This window comes from Heterodontus francisci, chromosome 1 (assembly GCF_036365525.1).
Source record: "Heterodontus francisci isolate sHetFra1 chromosome 1, sHetFra1.hap1, whole genome shotgun sequence".
NCBI lineage: Eukaryota > Metazoa > Chordata > Chondrichthyes > Heterodontiformes > Heterodontidae > Heterodontus > Heterodontus francisci.
This window is the reverse complement of record NC_090371.1, coordinates 33,657,510-33,684,221: the sequence shown is the minus strand read 5'-3', so window position 1 is coordinate 33,684,221 and position 26,712 is coordinate 33,657,510. Positions and strand designations below refer to the sequence as shown.

At 43.9% G+C, this 26,712-nt stretch overlaps 1 protein-coding gene across 2 annotated transcripts in view; it reads left to right on the top strand.

Moving 5' to 3' along the window:
- smox (spermine oxidase) overlaps positions 1-26,294 on the top strand; it is a 52,009-nt gene extending 25,715 nt beyond the window's left edge. For both annotated transcript variants that reach the window (XM_068028808.1, XM_068028815.1), the window contains exons 4-7: positions 5,894-6,067; positions 8,350-9,058; positions 18,189-18,349; positions 23,414-26,294. In XM_068028808.1, the coding sequence (XP_067884909.1) occupies positions 5,894-6,067; positions 8,350-9,058; positions 18,189-18,349; positions 23,414-23,581 (1,212 nt within the window). In that variant the 3' untranslated portion in view covers positions 23,582-26,294. The remainder of the gene's footprint in view (positions 1-5,893; positions 6,068-8,349; positions 9,059-18,188; positions 18,350-23,413) is intronic.
- Positions 26,295-26,712: the final 418 nt, after the last annotated feature.

Below are 26,712 nucleotides of genomic sequence, written 5' to 3'. Positions count from 1 at the left end.
GCGCCACACAAGTGCCAGGCAATGACCATCTCCAACAAGAGAGAATCTAACCATCTCCCCTTGACATTCAACAGCATTACCATCGCTGAATCCCCCACTGTCAACATCCTAGGGGTTACCATTGACCAGAAACTGAAATGGAGTAGCCATATAAATACCGTGGCTACAAGAGCAGGTCAGAGGCAAGGAATCCTGAGATGAGTAACTCACCTCCTGACTCCCCAAAGCCTGTCCACCATCTACAAGGCACAAGTCAGGAGTGTGATGGAATACTCTCCACTTGCCTGGATGGGTGCAGCTCCAACAACACTCAAGAAGCTCGACACCATCCAGGACAAAGCAGCCCGCTTGATTGGCACCCCATCTACAAACATTCACTCCCTCCACCACCGACGCACAGTGGCAGCAGTGTGTCGCATCTACAAGATGTACTGCAGCAATGCACCAAGGCTCCTTAGACAGCACCTTCCAAACCCGCGACCTCTACCAATTAGAAGGACAAGGGCAGCAAATGCATGGGAATACCACCACCTGCAAGTTCCCCTCCAAGTCACACACCATCCTGACTTGGAACTATATCGCTGTTCCTTCACTGTCGCTGGGTCAAAATCCTGGAACTCACTTCCTAACAGCACTGTGGGTATATCTACCCCAAAAGGACTGCAGCGGTTCAAGAAGGCAGCTCACCACCACCTTCTCAAGGGCAATTAGGGATGGGCAATAAATGCTGGCCTGGCCAGCGTCGCCCACATACCCTGAATGAATATATAAAAAAAAATAAAGGTTACAATTCTGAAGAGGGTTCAGAAGCAGAAGGACCTGGGGGTTTGTGTGCACAAATCATTGAAGGTTGCAGGACAGGTTGAGAAAGTGGTTAATAAAGCATTTGGGATGCTGGGCTTTATAAATAGGGGCATAGAGTACAAGAACAAGGAAGTTATGATAAACCCGTATAAAACACTGGTTTGGCCTCAACTGGAGTATTGTGTCCAATTCTGGATTTAATAGAGGTGTCCAAAATCATGAGGAGTCTGGACAGAGTAAATAGGGAGAAACTGTTTCCCTTGTCTAAAGGTTCCAGAACCGGACACTGATTGAAGGTGACTGACAAAAGAAGCAACGGCGACATGAAGAAAAACTTATTTACGCAGCGAGTGGATAGGATCTGGAAAGCACTGCCTGAGAGTGTGGTGGAGGCAGATTCAATCACGGTTTTCAGAAGAGAACTGGATAATTATCTGAAGATAAAAAATTTGCAGGGCTACGGGGAAAAGGCAGGCGAGTGGGACTAGGTGAGTTGCTCTTGCAGAATGCCAGCACAGACATGTCGGGCCAAATGGCCTCCTTCATGCTGTAACCATTCTATGATTCTATGCTTCCAGCATCCTTTCAGACAGTGCATTCCACGTGGTAGTAACATAAAAAAATCTCCTCATCTCACCTCTGGTATTTTTGTCAGTTAGTTTAAACATGTCTGTCTAGCCCTCCTGCCTGTGTAATCAGCTTCTCCATATCTACTCAATCAAAACAGTTCATAATTTTGAACATCTCCATTAAATCATTCCTTCACCTTCTCTGCTGTAAGGAGAACAATCTCAGCCTCTCTAGTGTCTCCACATAGCTCAAGTCCCTCACCCTTGAATGCCAAAGGCTAACTAGTATTTTCTCCTATTGCATGATTCTCAGAACTAATTAGAAAAATTCTAAGCTGGGTGACATAAGAGGATTTATTGATGTTTAGAATGCATCTTCACATGTTTTCAAATTTTTAACCAAGTATTTTCCTCAATGAAAACCTTGATTTTTAGGAATAGCTTTGGTGGGCTTTAATGCTTTGAAAAGGTCGCATTAATAGTCTAGAGCAAATAAAAAGCAAAGGGAAAAGCAAATAAAGTCTGAATTTGCTAATCCCTACTCAGGTCTGTCAAAACATATTTAAAAACAATGCACACTGGTATACACATTTAAACCTTTGTTGCCCATTGCTAATTGCCCTTGAGAAGGTGGTGGTGAGCTGCGTTCTTGAACCGCTGTAGTCTGTGTGCTGTAGGTACGCCCACAGTGTTGTTAGGGAGGGAGTTCTAGGATTCTGTCGCTGGGTCAAAAACCTGGAACTCCCTTCCTAACAGCACTGCGGGTGTATCTACACCGTATGGACTGCAGTGGTTGAAGAAGGCAATTCACCACCACCTCCTCAAGGGAAATTCGGGATGGGCAACAAATGCTGGTCTTGCCAGTGACGCTCACATCCCATGAAAGAATAAAAAAATGCAGATTGACAGGCTTAGAAAGAGGAGGTTGTTTTCTTCCCTAATTAGCTTTTTTGATGCTTAATTAATATTGCAGTTGGTAGGGGTAGTCAGGGCTGACAGGTAATTATGGAATGGTGCAGTTGAACACAGCGCCTGATTTCATGAATCACAATGGTCAATCTCCCAGCTAAAGTAGGGAGTTAGGAATGAGGACCCCAAAATTGGAAAGAAATCAGTGTAAATTGAATTATATAGAACAGAACAGAAACAGGACATTTGGCACAACTATGCCAAGATGTATGCTCCACATGAGCCACGTCCTGCTCTATTTACTTCATTTCACCCTATCTACATAGACTTCTGTTCCTTTCACCCTCACCTGCTTCTCTAGCATCCCCGAAAATGCATCTTTGCTATAGGACTCAACTACTCCATGTGGTAGCGAGTTTCATTCTCAGCATTCTCTGAGTAAAGAAGTTTCTCCTTATTGGATTTATTAGTGACTATCTTAAATAATATCCTGCATACCTGTTCAGGATGCAAGACTTCTTTAGTCATGGTTGTTTCTGAAATTCATCTCCAAACACCATAAATTTGTACAATGGAGCAAACATTTTCCCCCTTTTTTAAACTCCACCTACCCCTGCTCCCCAATTTTCACCCCTCTGTCCCTGGATGAGTTGATGTAATATGGTTTGGCAGACTGATCTCCTGGGTACTTCACCCAGGTGGCCATACCTCATGTATGTAGACAGGCCAACCAGGGGCGATGCCACATTGGATTTGGTACTGGGTAATGAACCCGGCCAGGTGTCAGATTTAGATGTAGGTGAGCACTTTGGTGATAGTGATCACAATTCGGTTAGGTTTACCTTAGCGATGGGCAGGGACAGGTATATACCGCAGGGCAAGAATTATAGCTGGGGGAAAGGAAATTATGATGCGATTAGGCAAGATTTAGGATGCGTAGGATGGGGAAGGAAACTGCAGGGGATGGGAACAATCGAAATGTGGAGCTTATTCAAGGAGCAGCTACTGCGTGTCCTTGATAAGTATGTACCTGTCAGGCAGGGAGGAAGTTGTCGAGCGAGGGAGCCGTGGTTTACTAAAGAAGTTGAAGCGCTTGTCAAGAGGAAGAAGAAGGCTTATGTTAGGATGAGACGTGAAGGCTCAGTTAGGGCACTTGAGAGTTACAAGCTAGCCAGGAAGGATCTAAAGGGAGAGCTAAGAAGAGCAAGGAGAGGACACGAGAAGTCATTGGCGGATAGGATCAGGGAAAACCCTAAGGCTTTCTATAGGTATATCAGGAATAAAAGAATGACTAGAGTTAGATTAGGGCCAATCAAGGATAGTAGTGGGAAGTTGTGTGTGGAATCAGAGGAGATAGGGGAAGTGTTAAATGAATATTTTGCGTCAGTATTTACAGTAGAGAAAGAAAATGTTGTCGAGGAGAATACTGAGATTCAGGCTACTAGGCGAGATGGGATTGAGGTTCACAAGGAGGAGGTGTTAGCAATTTTGGAAAGTGTGAAAATAGATAAGTCCCCTGGGCCAGATGGGATTTATCCTAGGATTCTCTGGGAAGCTAGGGAGGAGATTGCAGAGCCTTTGTCCTTGATCTTTATGTCGTCATTGTCGACAGGAATAGTGCCGGAAGACTGGAGGATTGCAAATGTTGTCCCCTTGTTCAAGAAGGGGAGTAGAGACAGCCTTGGTAATTATAGACCTGTGAGCCTTACTTCGGTTGTGGGTAAAATGTTGGAAAAGGTTATAAGAGACAGGATTTATAATCATCTAGAGAAGAATAAGTTCATTAGCGATAGTCAGCACGGTTTTCTGAAGGGTAGGTCGTGCCTCACAAACCTTATTGAGTTTTTCGAGAAGGTGACAAACTGGTGGATGAGGGTAAAGCAGTGGATGTGGTGTATATGGATTTCAGTAAGGCGTTTGATAAGGTTCCCCACGGTAGGCTATTGCAGAAAATACGGAAGTATGGGGTTGAAGGTGATTTAGAGCTTTGGATCAGAAATTGGCTAACTGGAAGAAGACAGAGGGTGGTGATTGATGGCAAATGTTCATCCTGGAGTTTAGTTACTAGTGGTGTACCGCAAGGATCTGTTTTGGGGCCACTGCTGTTTGTCATTTTTATAAATGACCTGGAAGAGAGTGTCGAAGGGTGGGTTAGTAAATTTGCGGATGACACTAAGGTCGGTGGAGTTGTGGATAGTGTCGAAGGGTGTGGTAGGGTACAGAGGGACATAGATAGGCTGCAGAGCTGGGCTGAGAGATGGCAAATGGAGTTTAATGCGGAAAAGTGTGAGGTGATTCACTTTGGAAGGAGTAACAGGAATGCAGAGTACTGGGCTAATGGGAAGATTCTTGGTAGTGTAGATGAACAGAGAGATCTTGGTGTCCAGGTACATAAATCCCTGAAGGTTGCTACCCAGGTTAATAGGGCTGTTAAGAAGGCATATGGTGTGTTAGCTTTTATTAGTAGGGGGATCGAGTTTCGGAGCCACGAGGTCATGCTGCAGCTGTACAAAACTCTGGTGAGACCGCACCTGGAGTATTGCATGCAGTTCTGGTCACCGCATTATAGGAAGGATGTGGAAGCTTTGGAAAGGGTGCAGAGGAGATTTACTAGGATGTTGCCTGGTATGGAGGGAAGGTCTTACGAGGAAAGGCTGAGGGACTTGAGGTTGTTTTCGTTGGAGAGAAGGAGGAGGAGAGGTGACTTAATAGAGACATATAAGATAATCAGAGGGTTAGATAGGGTGGATAGTGAGAGTCTTTTTCCTCGGATGGTGATGGCAAACACGAGGGGACATAGCTTTAAGTTGAGGGGTGATAGATATAGGACAGATGTCAGAGGTAGTTTCTTTACTCAGAGAGTAGTAGGGGCATGGAACGCCCTGCCTGCAGCAGTAGTAGACTCGCCAACTTTAAGGGCATTTAAGTGGTCATTGGATAGACATATGGATGAAAATGGAATAGTGTAGGTCAGATGGTTTCACAGGTCGGCGCAACATCTAATTCTAATTCTAATTCATCGGGGTGATTCTGCAGTTTATCGCTCTCAGCAGGCAGCATCACTCACAGGGAATGCAACCCCGCAGATTGTGAATGCTCAGTGTCTTTTACTGTATAATTCATTATGGGCTGTGGGCCTGCGATTTGCTGAGAAGTGTTCTCTTGCAATTGCCTCTTGGTCTTTACATTTTGGATACCAAAATCACCTGACATGCATGATTTTAGCTGGTGATTAACAGAAGACGATCAAATGTGGATCACATTATAGTCAAGATTGTTGCCTGGCTCACTTCAGGGAAGAGACCTGTTGTTTCCTACATGTAGCCCCCTGGCCTACATGTGACTTCAATCTCCCACTGTGTGATTGACCTCATGGGCATCTGGGGATGGGCTACAAATACTGCCTTGCAATGCTTCCCACCTGCCAAGAACAAGAAAAAAACGATTGACATCAACTATAGTGCCGCAAACACTGCTCTGGCTGAGGTCACTAATTCTGTACAGTCCACTATTTGTTGTCCTCCAGAGTTACGCAAGATGATGCTTTTGTCCAGCAGGTTATTGGCGATATTGTGCACAAGTTTTTAAAGTTTCCTAACTTCTTTTGATAGGTCTACAACCTGACTCAGGAGTTCTTCCAACGGGGAAGGCCAGTTGGTGCAGAAAGCCAAAACAGTGTTGGCGTTTTCACGAGGAATGTGGTGCGTAAGCGCCTCAAAGCTGATCCTGAGGACTCGGGTATCACCAAGAAGCTGAAGCTGGCAATGCTTCAGCAGTTCTTGAAGGTACGAGACATCTTGAAATAGAATCATAAAATCATACAACATAGAAGGAGGCCATTCAGCCCATCATGCCTGTGCTGGCACTTTGACTGAGTTCCACTCCACTGCTGTTTTCCCTGCAAATTTTCCCTTTTATGTAGAGATTCAATTCCTTTTGAAAGTTACTCCTGAATCTGCTTCCTTTGCCCTTTCACACAATGTATTCCAGATAATAACAGCTCACAGCATTAAAAAAATCACTTCAGCTCTCCTCTGGCTTTTTTGTCAGTTACTTAAAATCTATGTCCTCTGGCTGCCAACCCTCCTGTCAGTGGAAACAGTGTCTCCTTATCTACTCTATTAAAACCCCTCATGATTTTGAACACCTATTAAATCTCCCCTTAATCTTCTCTGTTCTAAGGAGAACAATCCCAACTTCTCTAGTCTAATCTAATATTATAAAGGGATGAGGGAAGATGAAGCCTAGAAAAATTAACTAATCCTCTTTGCATCAAGGGAGACTGATCTTTGGCCTGTGGAGATGGAGTGTAAAAGATTCTTTATCGGAAAATTGCTTTGTCAGCATTTCGAATTCTAACTGTAAAAATAAATTGACTTTTCCCCGAATCATGCCAATGTTATATATTGAATTTTCTAAAAAGCAACACAGGTCAAAAATGGATAAATATTTTTAAGACAATTACCAACATTTTAGTAAACAACAGGAACGGAAACTCATTTAACCATATTCTGTGTCAGTCTTGCAAGTTCAAGTCTTGTGTAACAGAATATGTGAATCTCCGTATCTATTCTCTAGAGAATTTCTCAAAGCACTGTGTAATCTTAAATTCTGCCATCTGCCTTAAGCTAAACCTGGAAACAAATTCTTCACAGAGCTTTGTGAAAGTCTCCAGCTGTCTCCTGTCTATGCTAGCAGCTGTTTACAAAGGCTTTTACATCACAGGAAAGCAGCGAATGGCAGACACCCTTTTCCTTCCATAGTAAACAAACCATTTCAGCCCAACTAGTCTACCCTCCACATAGGCAGTAGGCCTAATCCCTTGTGCCTGCCCTGTTTCCACATCCCTTTATTTCACTCCCCTTCAAACACTTCGCTAACCTATTTTTAAAGGTCCACAGAGTCGCTTTCAACCAGTAACTCTGCTAATGCATTCTGTAGCCTTGCAACACTCTGTGTTACAAAAAATAAATCTCCTGCTCCTGTTCTAAATCTCTTGCATTTAATCTTATAACTATATACCCCTTGTACTGGACCCCTCAACCATGGGACACTGTCTGTTTCTATTTACTCTAAAACATCCCTCTTCAACAACAACTTATATTTATATAGCACCCTTAATATAATAAAACATCCCAATATGCTTCACACAATGTTATTAAAGCAAAAATAGACACCGAGCCACATATTAGGGCAGATGGCCAAAAGCTTGGTCAAAGAGGTAGGTTTTAAGGAGTGTCTTAAAGGAAGAAAGAGAGGGAGAGTTGTCGAGCTTTAGGGAGGGAACTCCAGAGCTCAGGGCCTTGCCAACTGAAGGCATGGCTGCCAGGAGTGCAGCGATTAAAATCGGGGATGCTCGAGGCCTGAAATAGAGGAGCGCAGATATCTCGGAGGGTTCTGAGGCTGGAGGAGATTACAGATTTAGGGAGGAGGTGAGACCATGGAGGAATTTGAAAACAAGGGTGAGAATTTTAAAATCAAGGCGTTGCTGGACTGGGAGCCAGTGTAGGTCAGCGAGCATAGGGGTGATCATTAAAAATACATCTATCAACACACCCTGTAATCTCTGTTCGAATAAAAACAGCTCTGAACAATGGTTATATGGGATAGACTGCTAGCAAAAACATTTGAGGCTAAATTCATTCACTGCTTTAAAACTGATCTGGATAAACATACAGGTGGAAATGGGATTGATGCATTGCTGAGAGAGGGATAGACAGAAATGATGGAAAACTCCACTGGTTACTGTATTGTTACTATACAGCAGTGCACGGTTGAATAAAGGAGAAGTGGAGATGACTGAATATTCTGGGGGTTTTGTTTGGGGATTCAGAAGTATTGATGCAGAACTGTCAGTCAGGAGATTGAATGGGTGGAAAAGAGGCTGAGTCCATGACAGGGTAGATTTTATATGATCAGTGACAGGAGTAGGCCAGATGGCCATCTCCCACTTTGCATGCTCTCACGTTGGTTTGAATCAGTTATCTGACTCTATGCCGACTGTGCCCTTGGGTAGGTGGGACAGAGTTTGGCCCTGTTTTTAATGGTTTCTCATTCCTGTTGGCAGGTTGAAAGCTGTGAGAGCAGTTGCCACAGCATGGATGAAGTATCCCTTAGTGAGTTTGGCGAGTGGACAGAAATCCCTGGTGCCCACCATGTCATTCCGAGCGGCTTCATTAACATAGTGGAGATCCTGGCGCGCGATATCCCTAAGTCGGTGATCCAGCTGAACAAGCCGGTCAAATCCATTCACTGGAACCACTCGGTCAGCAAGGAAATCCACTTTATCAACAGCTCATTCCCGAACCACAACCTTGACAGCCAAGAGGAGGAGGGCTACCAGGTGTACGTGGAATGCGAGGATTGTGAGCTCATCCCAGCTGATCACGTAATCGTGACCATGTCTCTCGGGGTGCTGAAGAAGTACCATGAAACCATGTTTCACCCACGCCTCCCCGAAGAGAAGGTCTCTGCCATCCAGATGCTGGGCATTAGCACCACGGACAAGATCTTCCTGGAGTTCGAGGAGCCCTTCTGGAGCCCCGAATGCAACAGCATCCAGTTTGTTTGGGAGGACGACGCAGAGAATGAGAGCCTTGCCTACCCGGCGGACCTGTGGTACAAAAAGATCTGCTGTTTTGATGTGCTGTACCCACCTGAGCGGTATGGGCATGTGCTGAGTGGTTGGATCTGTGGAGAAGAAGCCATCATCATGGAGAGATATGACGATGAGACGGTGGCGGAAGCTTGCACAGAACTGCTGCGAAAATTTACAGGTTATTCACGTTCTTTTCCAATCTAAACACGGTGCCTCTGCGATGCAAGTCATTGCTTAGGATCCTTGTGTAGAACCGCACTGTACAAGCTGCTTCCCATTTTACTTCATTCTGTACAGGGATTGTTGGTGGAGGAATCATTTTTCCTCAATCCATGTGCAACTTACTGAATGTTGGCTGTTTCTGAGATGAAATTAGGCAAAGACGTTTCTCTCTCTCTAGTAAAAGTAATTCTTCAAGTTCAGGCAGGACAGTTTCGTGGGAGCAAATGACCTGCTTCTATTCCTATGTTCCTAAGTATGCTAGCAACTTCCAGAACATGGTTTATCACAGTGCCCCAGCAGGCTTGGCAAATGGCTTCCTCCTCGGACCAGGACCTCTAGGAAAACAGACATTCTGCATGGCATCAGGGGTTGTGCCTGTGGAAAGTCACTTCAGTATTGGAAACAGGTTTTATTGCTTACCCCAAATATCATCTTGGCCCAAAACATTACTAAAAGGGTCCCTGAACTGGGCCAACAATAATGATGTGCTTTTAAAAAGCACCATGAATGTAATTAAAGGTGCTTTGCAGAGGAAAGAAGATGCCAAGGAATAGGAGGAGATTTAAGAGAGAAGACCTGAAGCATGATTGAAATGATAGGTTTTGAGGTTCTTCCATCTATTGGTTATTGGGGTAACTTATTTTACTCTATTTGGCCTCAAATAAGCACGTTAAGCATATCAATCTCTGCACTGTAAAAACGGCTTGTCATTGCAAGCATCTTCTGAAATGTTCAGAAAAGTTGATGAGACTTTGAGCTGATCTTGGCTCACTTTTTAAAACAGCTGTACTCGTGTTCATCTTGTCATGAGTATCATGGCTGAACAGCAACAAACAACTTATACCGTGCCTTGGCTGTGGCACTTCGACAACTGGAGTTGTAATAAAAGGATCTATACTGTAACTGAAAAGAAGACCTCAAAGAAAAATGCTGGCAATATACAACAGGCCTTAAAAGAAAAAAGGCAGGTTAACATTATTGGGAGAGACTCTTCATCCTTTGTGTGTTTCCAACATTTTCTGTTTTTCTGTGTCTATTCCAGCATAGTAACATTTTTCTACTGTCCCTCCTAAAACAAAATTGGTTTATTCTGGAGAAAGTTACTTTAATAGCTAGGATTTGGTATTTGTAAGAAGGAAATTTTGTTTTGCTTGAGTGCCTTTTGGCATTCTTTTCAGTTCCTTGCAGTTCCTAAATGGGGTATGCCATTTAGAATCGAGATGAGGAGAAATTTCTTCACTCAGAGGGTGGTGAACCTGTGGAATTCTCTACTGCAGAAGGCAGTGGAGGCCAAGTCATTAAATATATTCAAGAAGGAGATAGATATATTTCAGGTCTACAGGTCACTGAAAGTGGCAACGCAGGTGGATAAGGTAGTCAAGAAGGCATACGGCATGCTTGCCTTCATCGGTCGGGGCATAGAGTATAAAAATTGGCAAGTCATGCTGCAGCTGTACAGAATCTTAGTTAGGCCACACTTAAAATATTGCGTGCAATTCTGGTCGCCACACTACCAGAAGGACGTGGAGGCTTTGGAGAGGGTACAGAGGAGGTTTATCAGGATGTTGCCTGGTCTGGAGGGCATTAGCTATGAGGAGAGGTTGGAAAAACTCGGATTGTTTTCACTGGAACGACGGAGGTGGAAGGGCGACATGATAGAGGTTTACAAAGTGATGAGCGGCATGGACAGAGTGGATAGTCAGAAGCTTTTTCCCAGTGTGGAAGAGTCAGTTACTAGGGGACATAGGTTTGAGATGAGAGGGACAAAGTTTAGAGGGGATGTGCGAGGCAAGTTTTTTACACAGAGGGTGGTGAGTGCCTGGAACTTGCTGCCAGGGGAGGTGGTGGAAGCAGATACGATAGCGACGTTTAAGAGACATCTTGACAAATCTATTAATAGGAAGGGAATAGAGGGATATGGGCCCCGGAAGTGCAGAAGGTGTTAGTTTAGGCAGGCATCAAGATCGGCGCAGGCTTGGAGGGCCGAATGGCCTGTTCCTGTGCTGGACTGTTCTTTGTTCTTTGTTGTTCTTACTGCCAAAGGGATCAAGGGGTATGGGGAGAAAGCGGGAACAGGGTACTGAATTAGACGATCATCATGATCATTTTTGAATGGCGGAGCAGGCCCGAAGGGCTGAATGGCCTACTCCTGCTCCTATTTTCTATATTTCTATGTTTTGGAGGAAATAAAACTTGGCATGATTTATTCTAGTCATGTGATATTGTGCAGTTAGTTCCTCATTGGATTAAAAGTTCAAGCATTTTGTTGTGATGTGAGAGCCATGGTTTGATAAAGTTCAGTCAGGGTATTGTGGTTTCTGTGTGGGAGTTGTACTCTTTGGATGTTCTGTTCTCCAGCCCCTCTATTTTGCTTTTTTGATGTATGCTAAGACTATCTCCACTGATATATTTTTGATCTTGTTTCTGCTTTTTTATGGTGTCAGCTGTTGTGTTCTGATGTAGTTACTTTTCAAATATAGTCAGTTATCCCACTTCCTTCAGAAATTCTCACGCTCCACTTCCTTTACTCAAATCTTTCAAATTCACGCTCCATCTGCCGCTCGCTGGGCGGGCACTGTGGGGCCTTGGTCAATGCAGCTTTTGAGCCAACAGCAAGGAGTTTGCACACTTGGTCCTGGTAGTAATTCTACCTGCACCCCTGGACCACATCTGGCCTCCCTTTGACACCTCCAATAACTCAGAGGAAAGGCAGACCATGGGGCTGTTCTATGTCTCACAGCTGTGGTACAGTGCACTGGAAGACCAGTTGTCCTGTCGGGATGCTCTGTGAGTTCAGTTGGAATGGAATGCAGCAGACATGCACTGTGCTAGGAGATTGAGCTTTGTGTCCCCAATTTCCTCTGGGGGCTAATTAGCATGTGGTGGGCATGCACTGTCTATGCATTGGTGCGCACCATTTATCACATACACACACAAATGGGAGAAAAGACACATGAGACAAGGATGGAACTTGCATTTATATAGCCTTTCATGATATCAGGACTCCCCAAAAGGTTTTGTAGCCAAAGAAGTAATTTTGAAGTGTAGTCACTATTGTAATAATGGGAAATGCAGAAGCCAATAGGTGCACAGTAAGTTCTCACAAACAGTGTGGCTTAAAAGGAGCATGTCGCTGTATGCCTTCTGCGAGTTGCATTCCGGATATTTCTTTGCATCTTGAATCAAACGTTGGGAGTCTCTGAGCGGCAGCTGCTTGTTTGCTTTGCCTTTTATACCAGGCGATAGCTGCATTGTGCTTGACTTTTTGCTGTGCCTTTAGTTTGCTGTCCTTTGCTCCCTTTTTATGTGCCTTCACCTGCAACATCTGCTTTGACTACTCAACCTGGCTTAGTGTGGCAGGTGTACCTCCTGGGGGAATCAGGGTGCCCTGCCTTGATGATGACAGCATTGAGCTAATGTTATAGGCAGTAAAGTAGAGGAAGGTGTGTTGTGCCTGTCAGAGTTAGGTAGACGTCCAAATCAACTGTTTGGAAAGCATAGTAGGAGGTGATGGACTTAGTCAATGCCAGCAGCACTGTCAAGCACATCTGGCTGCAGTGCAGGAAGAAATTTAACGTGAAGGGGCAAGGTAGGCAACTGGCTTGACTCTTGCTGACTGGATGCCAAATCTCTGAACTATTATGCATGCCTTCCCTCACAATTTCTCTTCCTTACCAGGGAGAGGCTCCATATCCTCAAAGGTTCACTCTTCACAACATCTCTTGCATGCTAGTCCTGCCCCCTAGCACAAGCAAGCCCAATCGTACATATTGCCAAGCTAGCAGGACACCCTGTGTAGGCATTCATATCCTTCAAGTCACAGATGCGCTTTTGTCACTGCTTCACAGCTTACAGGAGGAAACAGCCATAATAGAATGGAGCTGACTTCTGCTGTTGCTCGAGAAACATCTACTAGTAACCTCATCCTTTGAGGCCTGGTCTCTGGGTCTTTCAGGGCCACGATATTCTGGAGCTGACAGAACATGTCATGCGTTTCTCTAGGACAGTGCAGCACTGCTGTTAATTTGGTTCTTTCTTATAATGCTGTCTTGTTTCTATCTTTGCAAGAACCACTCGAGCATCAGAACCCGACCCGACCTGACCCACCACTGGTCAATAAGAAGCAACTTGTCATTGCATCTTACCTATCTACTTATCAGCACAGAGACATACACCTCGGGGAGATTTAGATAGTCAGCTTGAGGGCAGCACAGAGGGTGAGGCACAGAGGAATGGGTTAACAGGAAGAGGAGCATCAAGCCCCTCACAGAGTGATCATTATAGGGCAGTGCAACCCCTTCCCAGTGATGCAGTTATGAAATTAAGACGACTACTGTCTAGTTCTTGGGCTGAATAGCAGATGAGCTGGCCCAAATGACAATATATTGGGACAGGCTTGTGAGTCATCTCATTGCTGGCGCAGGGCTTGCTCAACCACAGAACAAGAGTGTAATGACATAACGTTGCTCCCTACATCCTTGACAGGTTGGTTGCCTTAGCAGGACATTTCCATGGTCCCGCATTTCTGGAAGCATCATGGGGTAAGATTTCAACAGTTTGCTATTGACAGCGATATTGTGAACTAATTTATGAATACATTTACAGTTTCACGTTTGAAGGTGGATGCAATATTACTTCTTCCTTTGGTATGTGGACAATTGTAAGATTCACGGCACTCCAAGTAATATCTAAGGAAAACTTGGGTTTTTATTGATGCAGGAGCCACACCAACACACGTCTCACTCTGTCCGGCTACACCCACAATTCCCTGGTCATTTGTGATGCACCATCACTTCCTCCGGTGACATTCACTTTTTTTTCTTTTGGGCCTCCTTATCTCGAGAGACAATGGATACGCGCCTGGAGGTGGTCAGTGGTTTGTGAAGCAGCACCTGGAGTGGCTATAAAGGCCAATTCTGGAGTGACAGGCTCTTCCACAGGTGCTGCAGAGAAATTTGTTTGTTGGGGCTGTTGCACAGTTGGCTCTCCCCTTGCGCCTCTGTCTTTTTTCCTGCCAACTACTAAGTCTCTTCGACTCGCCACAATTTAGCCCTGTCTTTATGGCTGCCCGCCAGCTCTGGCGAATGCTGGCAACTGACTCCCACGACTTGTGATCAATGTCACACGATTTCATGTCGCGTTTGCAGACGTCTTTATAACGGAGACATGGACGGCCGGTGGGTCTGATACCAGTGGCGAGCTCGCTGTACAATGTGTCTTTGGGGATCCTGCCATCTTCCATGCGGCTCACATGGCCAAGCCATCTCAAGCGCCGCTGACTCAGTAGTGTGTATAAGCTGGGGATGTTGGCCGCTTCAAGGACTTCTGTGTTGGAGATATAGTCCTGCCACCTGATGCCAAGTATTCTCCGAAGGCAGCGAAGATGGAATGAATTGAGACGTCGCTCTTGGCTGGCATACGTTGTCCAGGCCTCGCTGCCGTAGAGCAAGGTACTGAGGACACAGGCCTGATACACTCGGACTCACTTACTCCTTCTTAAAGGGGTCCCATGTCCCACAACATCCCCCTTTTTCCAAAGATAAAAACATATGTATAATAAACAATGATGTTGTGGTTTGGACTAACTATACATGATTAAACTAAACATTATTTACAAATAAGTAAGTTTAACACTCTCTGAAACATAGAGGAGATTTGCTTATTCGTCCTGATCGTGTTCCCAGAGCTGAGCTTGTCTTGATGACTCCTCTGAGACTCTGATGACTCGGAACTCTGGTTAGCATGTTCTTTCTCTGTGCTGATAGTTTCTGTACATTCATCTTCAGACTTTGTCTCTGAACATGTCTGCGATGCCACAGGGTTTTCACATGTAGTGTTGTTGTGCAGCTCTCTGAGTTGACTTCGGTTCCGTCTGAGAATCGCACCATTGTGTGTCTGAACCTCGTACAATATGGGCTGGTTGCATATTCTAGCGACCTTTGCAGGATACCAAGTTCCTGACAAATGATCGAGGACAATTGAGGTAATTCTGGTCCTGCTTGCCTGTCATACGATGCTTTTATCTTCCCTTGTTTAGAAATCTTTAGAAAAATGATGACTGGTGACATCACCAATCACCGGCAATCCCTCGGGCCTCCGGCATCAAATTTTACTTTGAGCTTATTCTTGCCACTGTTCAGTGAACGTATAATCCCGATCATGGCGAATGCCTCAGATTGTGTAATAGCATTGACATGTTGATCCAAATTAACTATGTGAAATGCTTGCTCACTGTTTGCACAAGTGCATTCTTCATCCATGTCCTGCTGGCAATCTGTCTGTCTGCCAACCTGATGTACCTGCTTGGGCTTTAGTTTTGTGTTGGCATACTTTTTTGTTAAGCTTGATTCTCTCTGCATGTGATCTGCCACCATTCCTGTGTGCAGTATTTGAGCTCTGCCTTCTGCACTGCCTTGCCCAATGTCCTCGCATGCCACAAGCTTTGCACTCATCCTGGTACACCGGACAACTGCGAATTGGGTGAGTCAGGCCACATTTGCCACATTTGCAGACATCTGAGCTTTGGTTACCATACCAATTGTTCTAGCCGCCCCGAGTGCTATTTTAGGAAAATGATGACTGGCGACATCACCAATCACTGGCAATCCCTCTGATGGCCTCAAATTTACTTCTATCATTAAGTAGTGAATCTATGGTGCACCTTTTCTTTTTTTCTATCAGGTCTTTTTGAAAGGCCTCTTTTGGGGTAGATGCGATTACTAGCTCTATGACCTGTATTCGATATCAGCGAAGTTGCATTCTTGAGTTTTGTCCTGGCACCTTGCAACAAATTGGTCAATGGACTCATCTTGCCTTTGCCAGTAGGTCATAAATTCAAGCCTATGTACTCAGATATTGACCTTTACATTCAGTTGCTTCTCCGGGAATGTGCATAGTGTGATAGGGTCCTTCTGATCCTCAATGATGTATTGATCCATTGCAGGCCCTCTTGCCCAGTGCGATCTTGATTTTCACAGCTTGTTTCTCTGGTCCGCTCACTTCTTCATCCAGGAAGCACAGTTCCATCTGCTGTCGAAACAATTTAAAATCAGATGCTATGTCCGACGCCTTCCAATCCAAGACTGGATACCTGAAAGCTATTTTTTGGATGATTCTGCTTTTTTACAGATATAGGACTTTTTACGGGTTTTCCTTTTCAAAGGCCCATTTCTTTTACAGACTCTGCTTTACAGGTTTTCTGTCTCACAGGTACAGCTTTTTGTTTCCTTTTTTAGACAGGTTCACTTTTTTAGGCCTGGCCCTTTTAAGAGTGAGAGACTACAGCTTTCTTTGTTTAAACAGCTTGATTTTTTAAAGAGAGTAGTTTGCTTTGTTTACACAGTTTGTTCATTTTTTTTTTAACTGAGCAATGTTTTTTATGGCGAGCACTGCAGCTTGCAGCATTGGTAGCTGCCACAGCCAGCCTATCTTTTGTGCTTGACCTCCAGTGGCGCTGTAGAGCTCTTCTCACTCTTTTTGGCTTAGGCCCCATCAACAAAGCAAAGAAAAAGGAAAACTAAAGCAGTTATGGCTGAACTACTTCTTTTCAAATGTTTCAACCCACTGGCAGATTAGATGAAAGCTCTGATCTCCTGGCAATTTCTCTGCTGTACTTAGAGTTTCAACACCTCCTGGGGCCCTGTCTGCAGTCCTAGTTCGCTACACTGTCGTGGAGTCTTTTGCCAACTGCACACCTGGTAAGCAACCTTATTCTCTCTTGGTGGGTTCTTCAGAAAAAATCAAACCTTGCCACCATTTATTTTCAGAAAAATAAATCTTAAACATTGCCACCATGTAATATCACTTGTTCCTTTGGTATGTGAACTATTGTAAGATTCACAGGACTCCAAGTAATATCCAAGGAAGATATGGAATGTTATCATAACTTATATATATAGAACATATATATACCACAACAATACATGTCTCACTCTGTCGGGCTACACCCATAACTCCCTGGTCATGTGTGATATGACATCACTTCCTCTAGTGACCTTCACTTACAGCTTCTTAAGGTGCTCCTCTTCTTAAGGTGGTATCATGTTCTACAACAGCGGACAGTGGAAATCTCTCTCTTCCACATATTACTCCTAATGGTTGATTGTCAATATCAGTTGTTGCAATCCACAGCTCTCTTCTGGACCAAGTAGTTATCCACTTCTTTTCTTAAATGTATTAACTAAGAGCCAAGAAGTCCTTCTGACCTGGTGTTTCTGCTACGGGCCACAGTCAGTAACATGCAGCCAGAATGTGCTGGACAATGCATTGGCTTTGCAGAGGTGGAAGTTTCCACTCAAAGTTATTAGTCTAAATGTATAATCCAATATTATGAGCTTAAAATTCTGCAGTCTTTTTCCCCTTTTCATTGAATTCCCCCTGGATTCCGCTCTTGTCTGGGCGGAAATCATATGGAAACTCTGGACCAGTATGTTTAATCTGCAACAGAAAGTGGAAATTTGTGTGGCAACATTGGGCATTCTCTAAACTGTGGATCATTTCTAATTGCAAATCCAGTAACAAATACTTCATGTTAACTAAATTGCATAAATGGCTTGCAAAGATACATTGGATGTCTTTTTAAATGTGCACAAGCAGCTCACATTGTGCACAGTACATACTATTCCCACAGTTCAAATCTGCTTCGTAATATTTTTGCATTTAACTGCTATTTGTCATCAAATTCCATTTTGTAACTAAATTTACCTTGTTTGGCTATCTATCCATCTGTATTTGGTACCTTACCACCTCCTACCTCAAGAACTCCCAAAGCCAATAGAAATTGTGGCAAAGTCCAGCTTAAATGCACTGTTCAATTCATTGTTTGTGACGTACCTCAGACTGGCAGATGGTTGGTGACTCTTGCACTTTGAAATCTTTTCCACTTGTATTGATCATATGCTTTATTCCTGACACTTGCGTAACTCCTCTGGGATCTAAGTCAGTTGTCAAAATCACTTCCTGTCAAATTGTTTGAAAGTGGGATTTTACTTTATGTTAATCATAGTGTCTGTTGGCAAAACTTTGGCGGGCATATGATTTGTATCTTAGTACACATGTACTGAACTCTTTCAAAATTCTTCCCACAGGCAATCCACACATTCCGAAACCACGTAGGATCTTGAGGTCTGGATGGGGCAGTAACCCTTACATCCGCGGGTCTTACTCTTACACACGGGTTGGGTCGAGTGGAGCGGACGTTGAGAAACTTGCAAAGCCACTGCCTTATCCAAAAAGCACAAAAGCAGCTGTAAGTACCACATCAGTATTTACGAGGGGTGGATGGGATCCAGGTGAGGAGGTGGGAAATCTGTCGTCCTTTGTTTGTCTCATTCTAATTCTGTTATGTCAGGGCTACCAACAGTGGGATGTCCACACTAGGCAACAAGATATTCATTACAAATAGTGACCGTTCAGAACTGACACACTGCTGCAAGTATAGGCCGGGATTTTGTCTTGGTGACGGGGTTCTTGACCACCGGCAAAAGCACCGGTGAGAGCCCCGCGTTGCCTCCCCAGGGGAACACTTGCCAAATCAAGTGTCAATTAGACATTTACGTGAACAACAGCGGGCCTTCTCTGGGATCAAGGACCCTGGCGACGGCAGTCCCACCTGCTGAGAGCTGTCAGCCAAACAGAGGCTGGCAGCTCTTTAACTGAGCATCGCTAATATGGAGGCGGTGGTTGCTGCCGGTAATGAACTAACCCAAGGCCCTGGAACCAGGCCACAGGGAATCCACAGCAGGAGATGGTTCGGAGGGTTGGGTCATGAGGGAAGAGAGTGTAGTGAGGTTGGCAGCAAGGGCAGGGTTTGGCTCTTAGCAGGTTACCCCCTTCCTGATGCTGGGTCCCTCGTTCAGGCAATAATTGCCTTTTAACAAGGGGTCCCCCCCGCCTCCCCCCTCTGGAGCGGGTAAGCAACCTGCACAGGTTTGCTTGGCGTGCTCTCTGTTCAGCGACATGCCTGCTCGCTGCTGGGCTAATGCCGGCAGAGGTGGGATGAGGTCCTTAATTGGGCATTAATTGCCCACTTATGGGGCTCATTTGTTGACGGGTCGGGAAGGCCATTCACAGGCCTTCTCGCCCCGGACTTAATTTGGGTGCAAGTGGGAAGGTGGCTGCCACCATCCAGCCTAACTAAATGCTCTCCCTGCCTTCAAATCTGAAGCAGGGGAGAGCATAAAATTCCCCCCATAGATTGTGAAGTATTGTCATTAGATCATAGAACCTTTCTTGAAAGTGACTGTTGTTTTCATTATTATTAACAAATGCAAGTGAAAGGCTGAGGCTCAGACTACCTGATAGTGACGAGGCTAAAACTAGTAGGGGAGAAGAATTAAGTAAATAAAGAAGTGCTGATTAGGTGGCAGTAATCTTCGAGTTTAAATGCCTGTAGATTGTAGCAGAACAGAAAGCTGGGGGACACGAGGAGTAGCACAGTTTGGAAGTCTTGGGAAAGAATTACTTAAAGTAAGACATAGTGTGATGATCCTTTACATCTATTAATATGGGTGAATAAAGAAATTCTTGTAATGTAGTCTGGAAAGTCTTCATTTGACACAGGTACTTGTGATCCAAAATATTATTGCTTTGTGATTCACTACCAACTTATTCAACAAACTATGGCTGTTGCTCCTCTGAAGTTACCTTCATAGAATCGTACAACACAGAAGGAGGCCATTTGGTCTATCACGTCTAAGAGCTATCCAATTAGTCCTACGACCCCCGCTCCTTCCCCATAGCTCTGCAAAAGTTTCCATTTAAAGTATATGTCCAGTGGCCTACTGAAAAGTTACTATTGAATTTGCTTCCACCACCCTTTAAGGGAGTGCGTTCCAGATCATAACAGCTCACTCCAAAATGTGCCATTCCTCCCTACTTTATTCTCACTGAAATCAAGATTGTCTCCTCCACTAATGCATCTTTTCCCTAGACATCATCCCTACTATCCTTAGCCTTCCTCCAACAGTCTACAGATTTTGAAAACATATGATTGCTATCACTTAAGCACTATCTAGATTGTCTTACCTAGACTTCTATCTACTGGTCTTTTTGGCATTGACAAATTTCTCAATATAAAAATAAACTATTAGTTTATCCTCTCTTGATGGAGTGCCTCCTTGGCTTTTTGCCTTACATATATCCTCTTACATGGAGAACAGGTAAACTAATTGCAGACTTAAGCATACCAATAACAATATAGTTCCTTCCTAAGAACGTATGTAGGGAAGATCCCTTATCCATCAGTCCCCAAGTTTACCACACAAAGCAGTCTATCTAAGCCACTTGACAACCAGAAAGTGAGAAGATGCAGCTTAACTTTGATTTTAGAAATGAAACAGTAAATGGAAACATAGAAAATTTATAGCACAGAAGGAGACCATTCGACCCATTGTATCTGTGCCTGCCAAAAAAGAGCTATCCAACCTAATCCCACCTTCATAGTTCTTGGCTCGAAGCCCAGTAGGTTACGGCACCTCCAGTGCTTTTTAAATGCGATGAGGGTTTCTGCCTCTACTACCCTTTCAGGCAGTGAGATCCAGACCCCCACCACCCTCTGGGTGAAAAAAATTAGTCCTCAACTCCCCTCTAAACCTTCCATTAATTACTTAAAATCTATGCCTCCTGGTTATTGACCTCTTTGGTAAGGGAAATTCACTCTGTCCACGTCCCTCATAATTTTATAAACCTCAATTAAATCTCCCTTCAGCCTCCTGTGTTCCAAAGAAAATAAACCCTAGCCTATCCAATCTTTTCTCTTAGCTAAAATTCTCCATTCCTGGCAATATCCTCATAAATCCTCTGTACATTCTCTATTCCAATCGCATCCTTCCTGTATTGTGGTAACTAGAACTGTATGCAGTACTCTAGCTGTGGTCTAACTACTGATTTATACAGTTTCAGCATAACATTTCTGCTCTTATAGTCTATACCTCAGCCATTAAAGGAAAGTATTCTATATTTTCCATGACAGTATTGCTTGGAGTGACCACTGCACAGTCCTTGTGGAGATGAAGTCCCATCTTCACATTGAGGATACCGTCCATCTTGTTGTGTGGCACTACCACGGTGATAAATGGGATAGATTTCAAACAGATCTAGCAATGCAAAACTGGGCATCCATGAGACACTGTGGGCCACCAGCAGCAGCAGAATTGTACTCGACCACAATCTGTAACCTCATGGCCCGGCATATCCCCCACTCTACCGTTACAATCAAGCCAGGAGACCAATCCTAGTTTGATGAAGAGTGCAGGAGGGCATACCTAAAAATGAGGTATCAACCTGGTGAAGCTACAACACAGGACTACTTGCATGTCAAACTGTGGAAGCAGCATGCGATAGAGCTAAGCGATTCCATAACCAACGGATCAGATCTAAGCTCTGGGTCCTGCCACATCCAGCCAAGAATGGTGGTGGACAATTAAACAACTAACTGGAGGAGGTGGCTCCACAAATATCCCCATCCTCAATGATGGGGGAGCCCAGCACATCAGTGCAAAAGATAAGGCTGAAGCATTTGCAACAATCTTCAGCCAGAAGTGCCGAGTTGATGATCCATCTTGGCCTCCTCCTGACGTCCCCAGCATCACGGGTGCTGGTCTTCAGCCAATTCGATTCACTCCGTGTGATATCAAGAAACGACGGAAGACTTTGGATATTGCAAAGGCTATGGGCCCTGAGAATATTCCAACAATAGTACTGAAGACCTGTGCTCCAGAACTTGCTACGCCCCTAGCCAAGCAGTTCCAATACAGCTACAACATGGCATCTAACCGGCAATGTGGAAAATTGCCTCGTTATGTTCTGTACACAAAATGCAGGACAAGTCCAACCCGGCCAATTACCGCCCAATCAGTTTACTCTCAATCATCAGGAAAGTGATGGAAGGTGTCATCAACAGTGTTATCAAGCGGCACTTGCTTAGCAATAACCTGCTCAGTGATGCTCAGTTTGGGTTCAGCCAGGGCCACTCAGCTCCTGACCTCATTACAGCCTTGGTTCAAACATAGACAAAAGAGCTGAACTCAAGAGGTGAGGTGAGAGTGACTGCCCTTGACATCAAGGCAATATTTGACCAAGTATAGCATCAAGGAGCCCTAGCAATACTGAATTCAATAGGAATTGGGAAAACTCTCCGCAGGTTGGAGTCATACCTAGTGCAAAGGAAGATGGTTGTGGTTGTTGGAGGTCAATCATCTGAGCTCCAGGACATCACTGCAGGAGTTCCTTAGGGTAGTGCCCTAGGCCCAACCATCTTCAGCTGCTTCATTAATGACCCTTCTTCAATCATAAGGTCAGAAGTGGGGATGCTCGCTGATGATTGTGCAATGTTCAGCACCATTCGTGACTCCTCAGATACTGGAACAGTTCGTGTAGAAATGCAGCAAGACCTGGACAATATCCAGGCTTGGGCTGATAAGTGGCAAGTAACATTCACGCCACATAAGTGCCAGGCAATGACCATCTCCAACAAGAGAGAATCTAACCATCTCCCCTTCACATTCAAAGGCATTACCATCGCTCAATCCCCCACTATCAATATCCTAGGGGCTACCATTGACCAGAAACTGATCTGGAGTAGCCATATAAATACTGTGGCTACAAGAGCAGGTCAGAGGCTAGGAATCCTGAGGCGAGTAGCTCACCTCCTGACTCCTCAAAGCCTGTCCATCATCTACAAGGCACAAGTCAGGAGTGTGATGGAATACTCTCCACTTGCCTGGATAGGTGCAGCTCCAACAACACTCAAGAAGTTCAACACCATCCAGGACAAAACAGCCCGCTTGACTGGCACCCCATCTACAAACATTCACTCCCTCCACCACCGACGCACAGTGGCAGCAGTGTGTACCATCTATAAGATGCACTGCAGCAATGCACCAAGGCTCCTTCGAAAGCACCTTCCAAACCCGTGACCTCTACCAACTAGAAGGACAAGGGCAGCAAATGCATGGGAACACCACCAACTGCAAGCTCTCCTCCAAGTCACACACCATCCTGACTTGGAACTATATCACTGTTCACTGTGGCTGGGTCAAAATCCTGGAACTCCCTTCCTAACAGCACTGTGGATGTACTTACCTCACATGGACTGCAGCAGTTCAAGAAGGCAGCTCACCACCACCTTCTCAAGGACAATTAGGGATGGGCAATAAATGCTGGCCTAGTCAGCGACGCCCACATCCCGTGAATGAATAAAAAAAAAATTCACTTCTCTGGTTGTGAAATGGTGGAACCTTTTTTAACTTTAGCAAATAAAAAGAGATTGGAAATTTAATCTATTAATAACAAATATTTCTGTTTCTGTTAGCCTATGCAGATTTTATTTGCTGGGGAGGCCACTCACAGAAAGTATTACTCAACTACCCATGGTGCTTTGCTTTCTGGCGAGCGAGAGGCTGCACGTCTCATAGAAGTATATCAAGACCTCTACCAAGGCAAAGGCATGAAGTTCGATAACCAACAAACCACTTACTAATGAGACCTTGTACGATCTGGACTAAAAGTGTGTGTTCAATGTAGCATTTCTTAAAGTAAAATATTATAATCCTGTTTAATAAAGATATGTTTGAATCATTTTTAAATGGATATATGTACAATTAACACATTCTGGTAATACTTTGGCCATGCAAATGTTTACACTTCAGTACTATTTTGATTTTTAAATTAATGCACTTCTAACCTCATTTTGATTTTCTGCATCGTAAGTGCCTTCCTGTATTAAGTTATCAGTCTAATAAAAGCAACGATGGCTGTTTGGAAACTGATGATTCAATTGCTTATCTGCGAAGTGAGGCTAAGGGAAAGTCCCCCATGTTGCAGCTGTCTGAAGATAGGCTGCAAAATGCTGATGTATTTCACTACATCTTGCCATTTGATGCTATAGGTATTAAACAAAATGCCATTGTTAGTATGTGTCAGCTGTGGCTCAGCGTTAGCAGTCTTGCTTCTGTTTCCGAAAATTGTGGTTCAAGCTCTAGAGACTTGAGTGTAAAATCTAGACTGATGCTGTAGTGTAGTACTGAGGGAATGCTGCACTGTTAAAGGTGTCAACTTTTGGATGAGCTTTTAAACTGATTCCCCTGTCTGCCCTCTCAAGTAGATCTAAAAGATCCCATGAGAGTATTTGAAAGAACAGGGGAGTAGGAATAATGGATATGTACTCAAATTAGCAGGATGTCACATGTGGTGTCTCCCAGGAACTTGTACTGGGGCCTCAGCTTTTTCCTGTATTTAGAAAAGACTTTGATGAATGAATAAACAGCCGTATATCTAACTTTGTTGATGACACCAAGTTGGGTAGTGCCGTAAATAATGTAGATGGGAGCAGTAAATTATATAGGGACGTTGATCGATTTAATGAGTGGGCAGATGCAGTTCAGTGCAGGGAGTGCCAGGTAATCACTGAGTAGCGAAGAAAGATAAATCAGTGTATTTTCTAAGTAGTGAGAAACTAGGACCTGTAGAGGAGCAGAGAGATTTAAGGGTCCATGTACGGAAATCACTAAAAGCTAATGGGCAGGTACAAAAATTAATTTTAAAAGATAATGGAATGTTTGCTTTTATCACAAAGGGGTAGAAGTTATATTACAATTATATAAAGCTCTGATTAGGCCCCATTTAGAGTACTGCGTTGATTCTGGGCACTGCACCTCAGGAAGGATATTTTGGCCTTGGAGGGGTTGTCGTGCAGACTCAGCAGAATAATACCTTGCTACAAAAGTTAAATTATGAGTACAGGTGGCATAGACTAGGCTTGTATTCTCTTGAGTATAGGAGAGTAAGGAGTGAACTAATTGAGGTGTTTAAGAGGCTTATAGTAGTTGATGGAGTAGATAAAGAAAAACTATTTCCTCTGGTAGGGGAAGTCCAAAACAAGGGGGCTTAAAATGAAAGTTATGCTGTTCAGGGGCTATATCAGGAAGAACCTCTTCACATAAAGGGTAGTGGAAACCTGGAACTCTCTCCCCCAAAGAGCTGTTAAGGCTAAGTCAATTGAAAATTTCAAGACTGAGATGGATAGATTTTTATTAGGTAAGAGTAGTGAAGGGTATGAAACCATGGTAGTAGATAAGAGTTAAGCTACAGATCAGCCATGGTCTAATTGAGTAGTGGAACAGGTCTGAGGGGCTGAATGGCCTACTCCCATTCCTATGTTCGTATTTTGTTCCCACCAGTATCCTGGCCAATATTTATCTCTCAACCAATGTCACTAAAATAGGTTATCTGGTCGTTATCACATTGCTGTTTGTGGGAGCTTGCTGTCTTGTTTCCGACATAACAACAGCGACAACACTTCAAAAAGTACTGAATTGGCTGCAAAATGCTTTGGGATATCCCAAAGTCATGAAAGATGCTATATAAATGCAAATTCTTTCACCAAACCACCACCTCCCCATAACCTTTCCTTGACTATAAACATTTCAGACTAGCACCTCAACATTGCAGGGGTGAAATTGGTCTACACCAATAGCAGAGTGTGGGCTGATAGCATATTACACCATATCTGAATTTCTTTGCCATCGTGTATGGTATAAAATGGGCTGCCAAATCGCTATTGGCCTGTTTTGTGCTATTGGCAGAGACCAATCCCACCCCCTGCCTTTTCTGGGAAGAGGGTGGAGGCTGTAGGAACCTGTGTTTTCTGCCAGTGAATGGCAGAGGAAAGGCTCAATGACATCTTTTGTTTTACAGTTAAAAGATGCCATTCTTCTTCTCATTTCCCCCAACCCAAGAAATCATCGACTACCTTTAACAGACATGGCACTTATGTTTATATATATGTTACATATGACTGGCAATCCCTGTGTTGCCCATTCTAATTGTTGAAATAAATGTTGATGCAATGTGGAGAGAAAAAGGTGACACTATCAATGTCTTAAAACTTGTATCTAAAATTAATTCAATGACTGCTACAACCCTGTGTTACTGTGACCTACTGGTCGACTTTTAATTTGACAATGTTATACTTTGACTAATTATTGGAATTTTGTTGCCACGCATTTACATTGCAATTACATTTTTCTGTTTTTTGGAGAGAATACAGCAAAGAATGTGCTTAAAGATGCAGATCAGTCATAGAATTGGGCAGACAAATGGCAAATGTAATGTAACCTTTGAAAAATGTGGAATATTGCACACAAGTCCAAATAATGCAGGGTCCAACTATTCAATAAATAGAACTGAATTAACACAGTTTCATTTTGTAATCTGTTTCTATATTTAAATCTTCTATTGTACAGATTACAGAGCAACACCCATGGATCAGTTTGTTGAGTTTACGATGTTAAAACTGGCTGCCCTTGTTCCAGAGGCAAAATTGTCTCTGCACAATTGGTCCAAGGCAATAAAAATAGACATAATAAAAGCAAAATACTGCAGATGCTGGAAATCTGAAATAAAAACAAGAAATGCTGGAAATACTCAGCAGGTCTGTGGAAAGAGAAGCAGAGTTAACGTTTCAGTCAGTGACCTTTCATCAGAACTGGCAAAGTTTGGAAATGTAATAGGTTTTGTGTAAAGAAAGTGGGGGTGGGGCAAGAGATAACAAAAGGGAAGGTGTTGATAGGATAAGGCCACAGAAAATAACTGCAAGAAAGTCATGGAGCA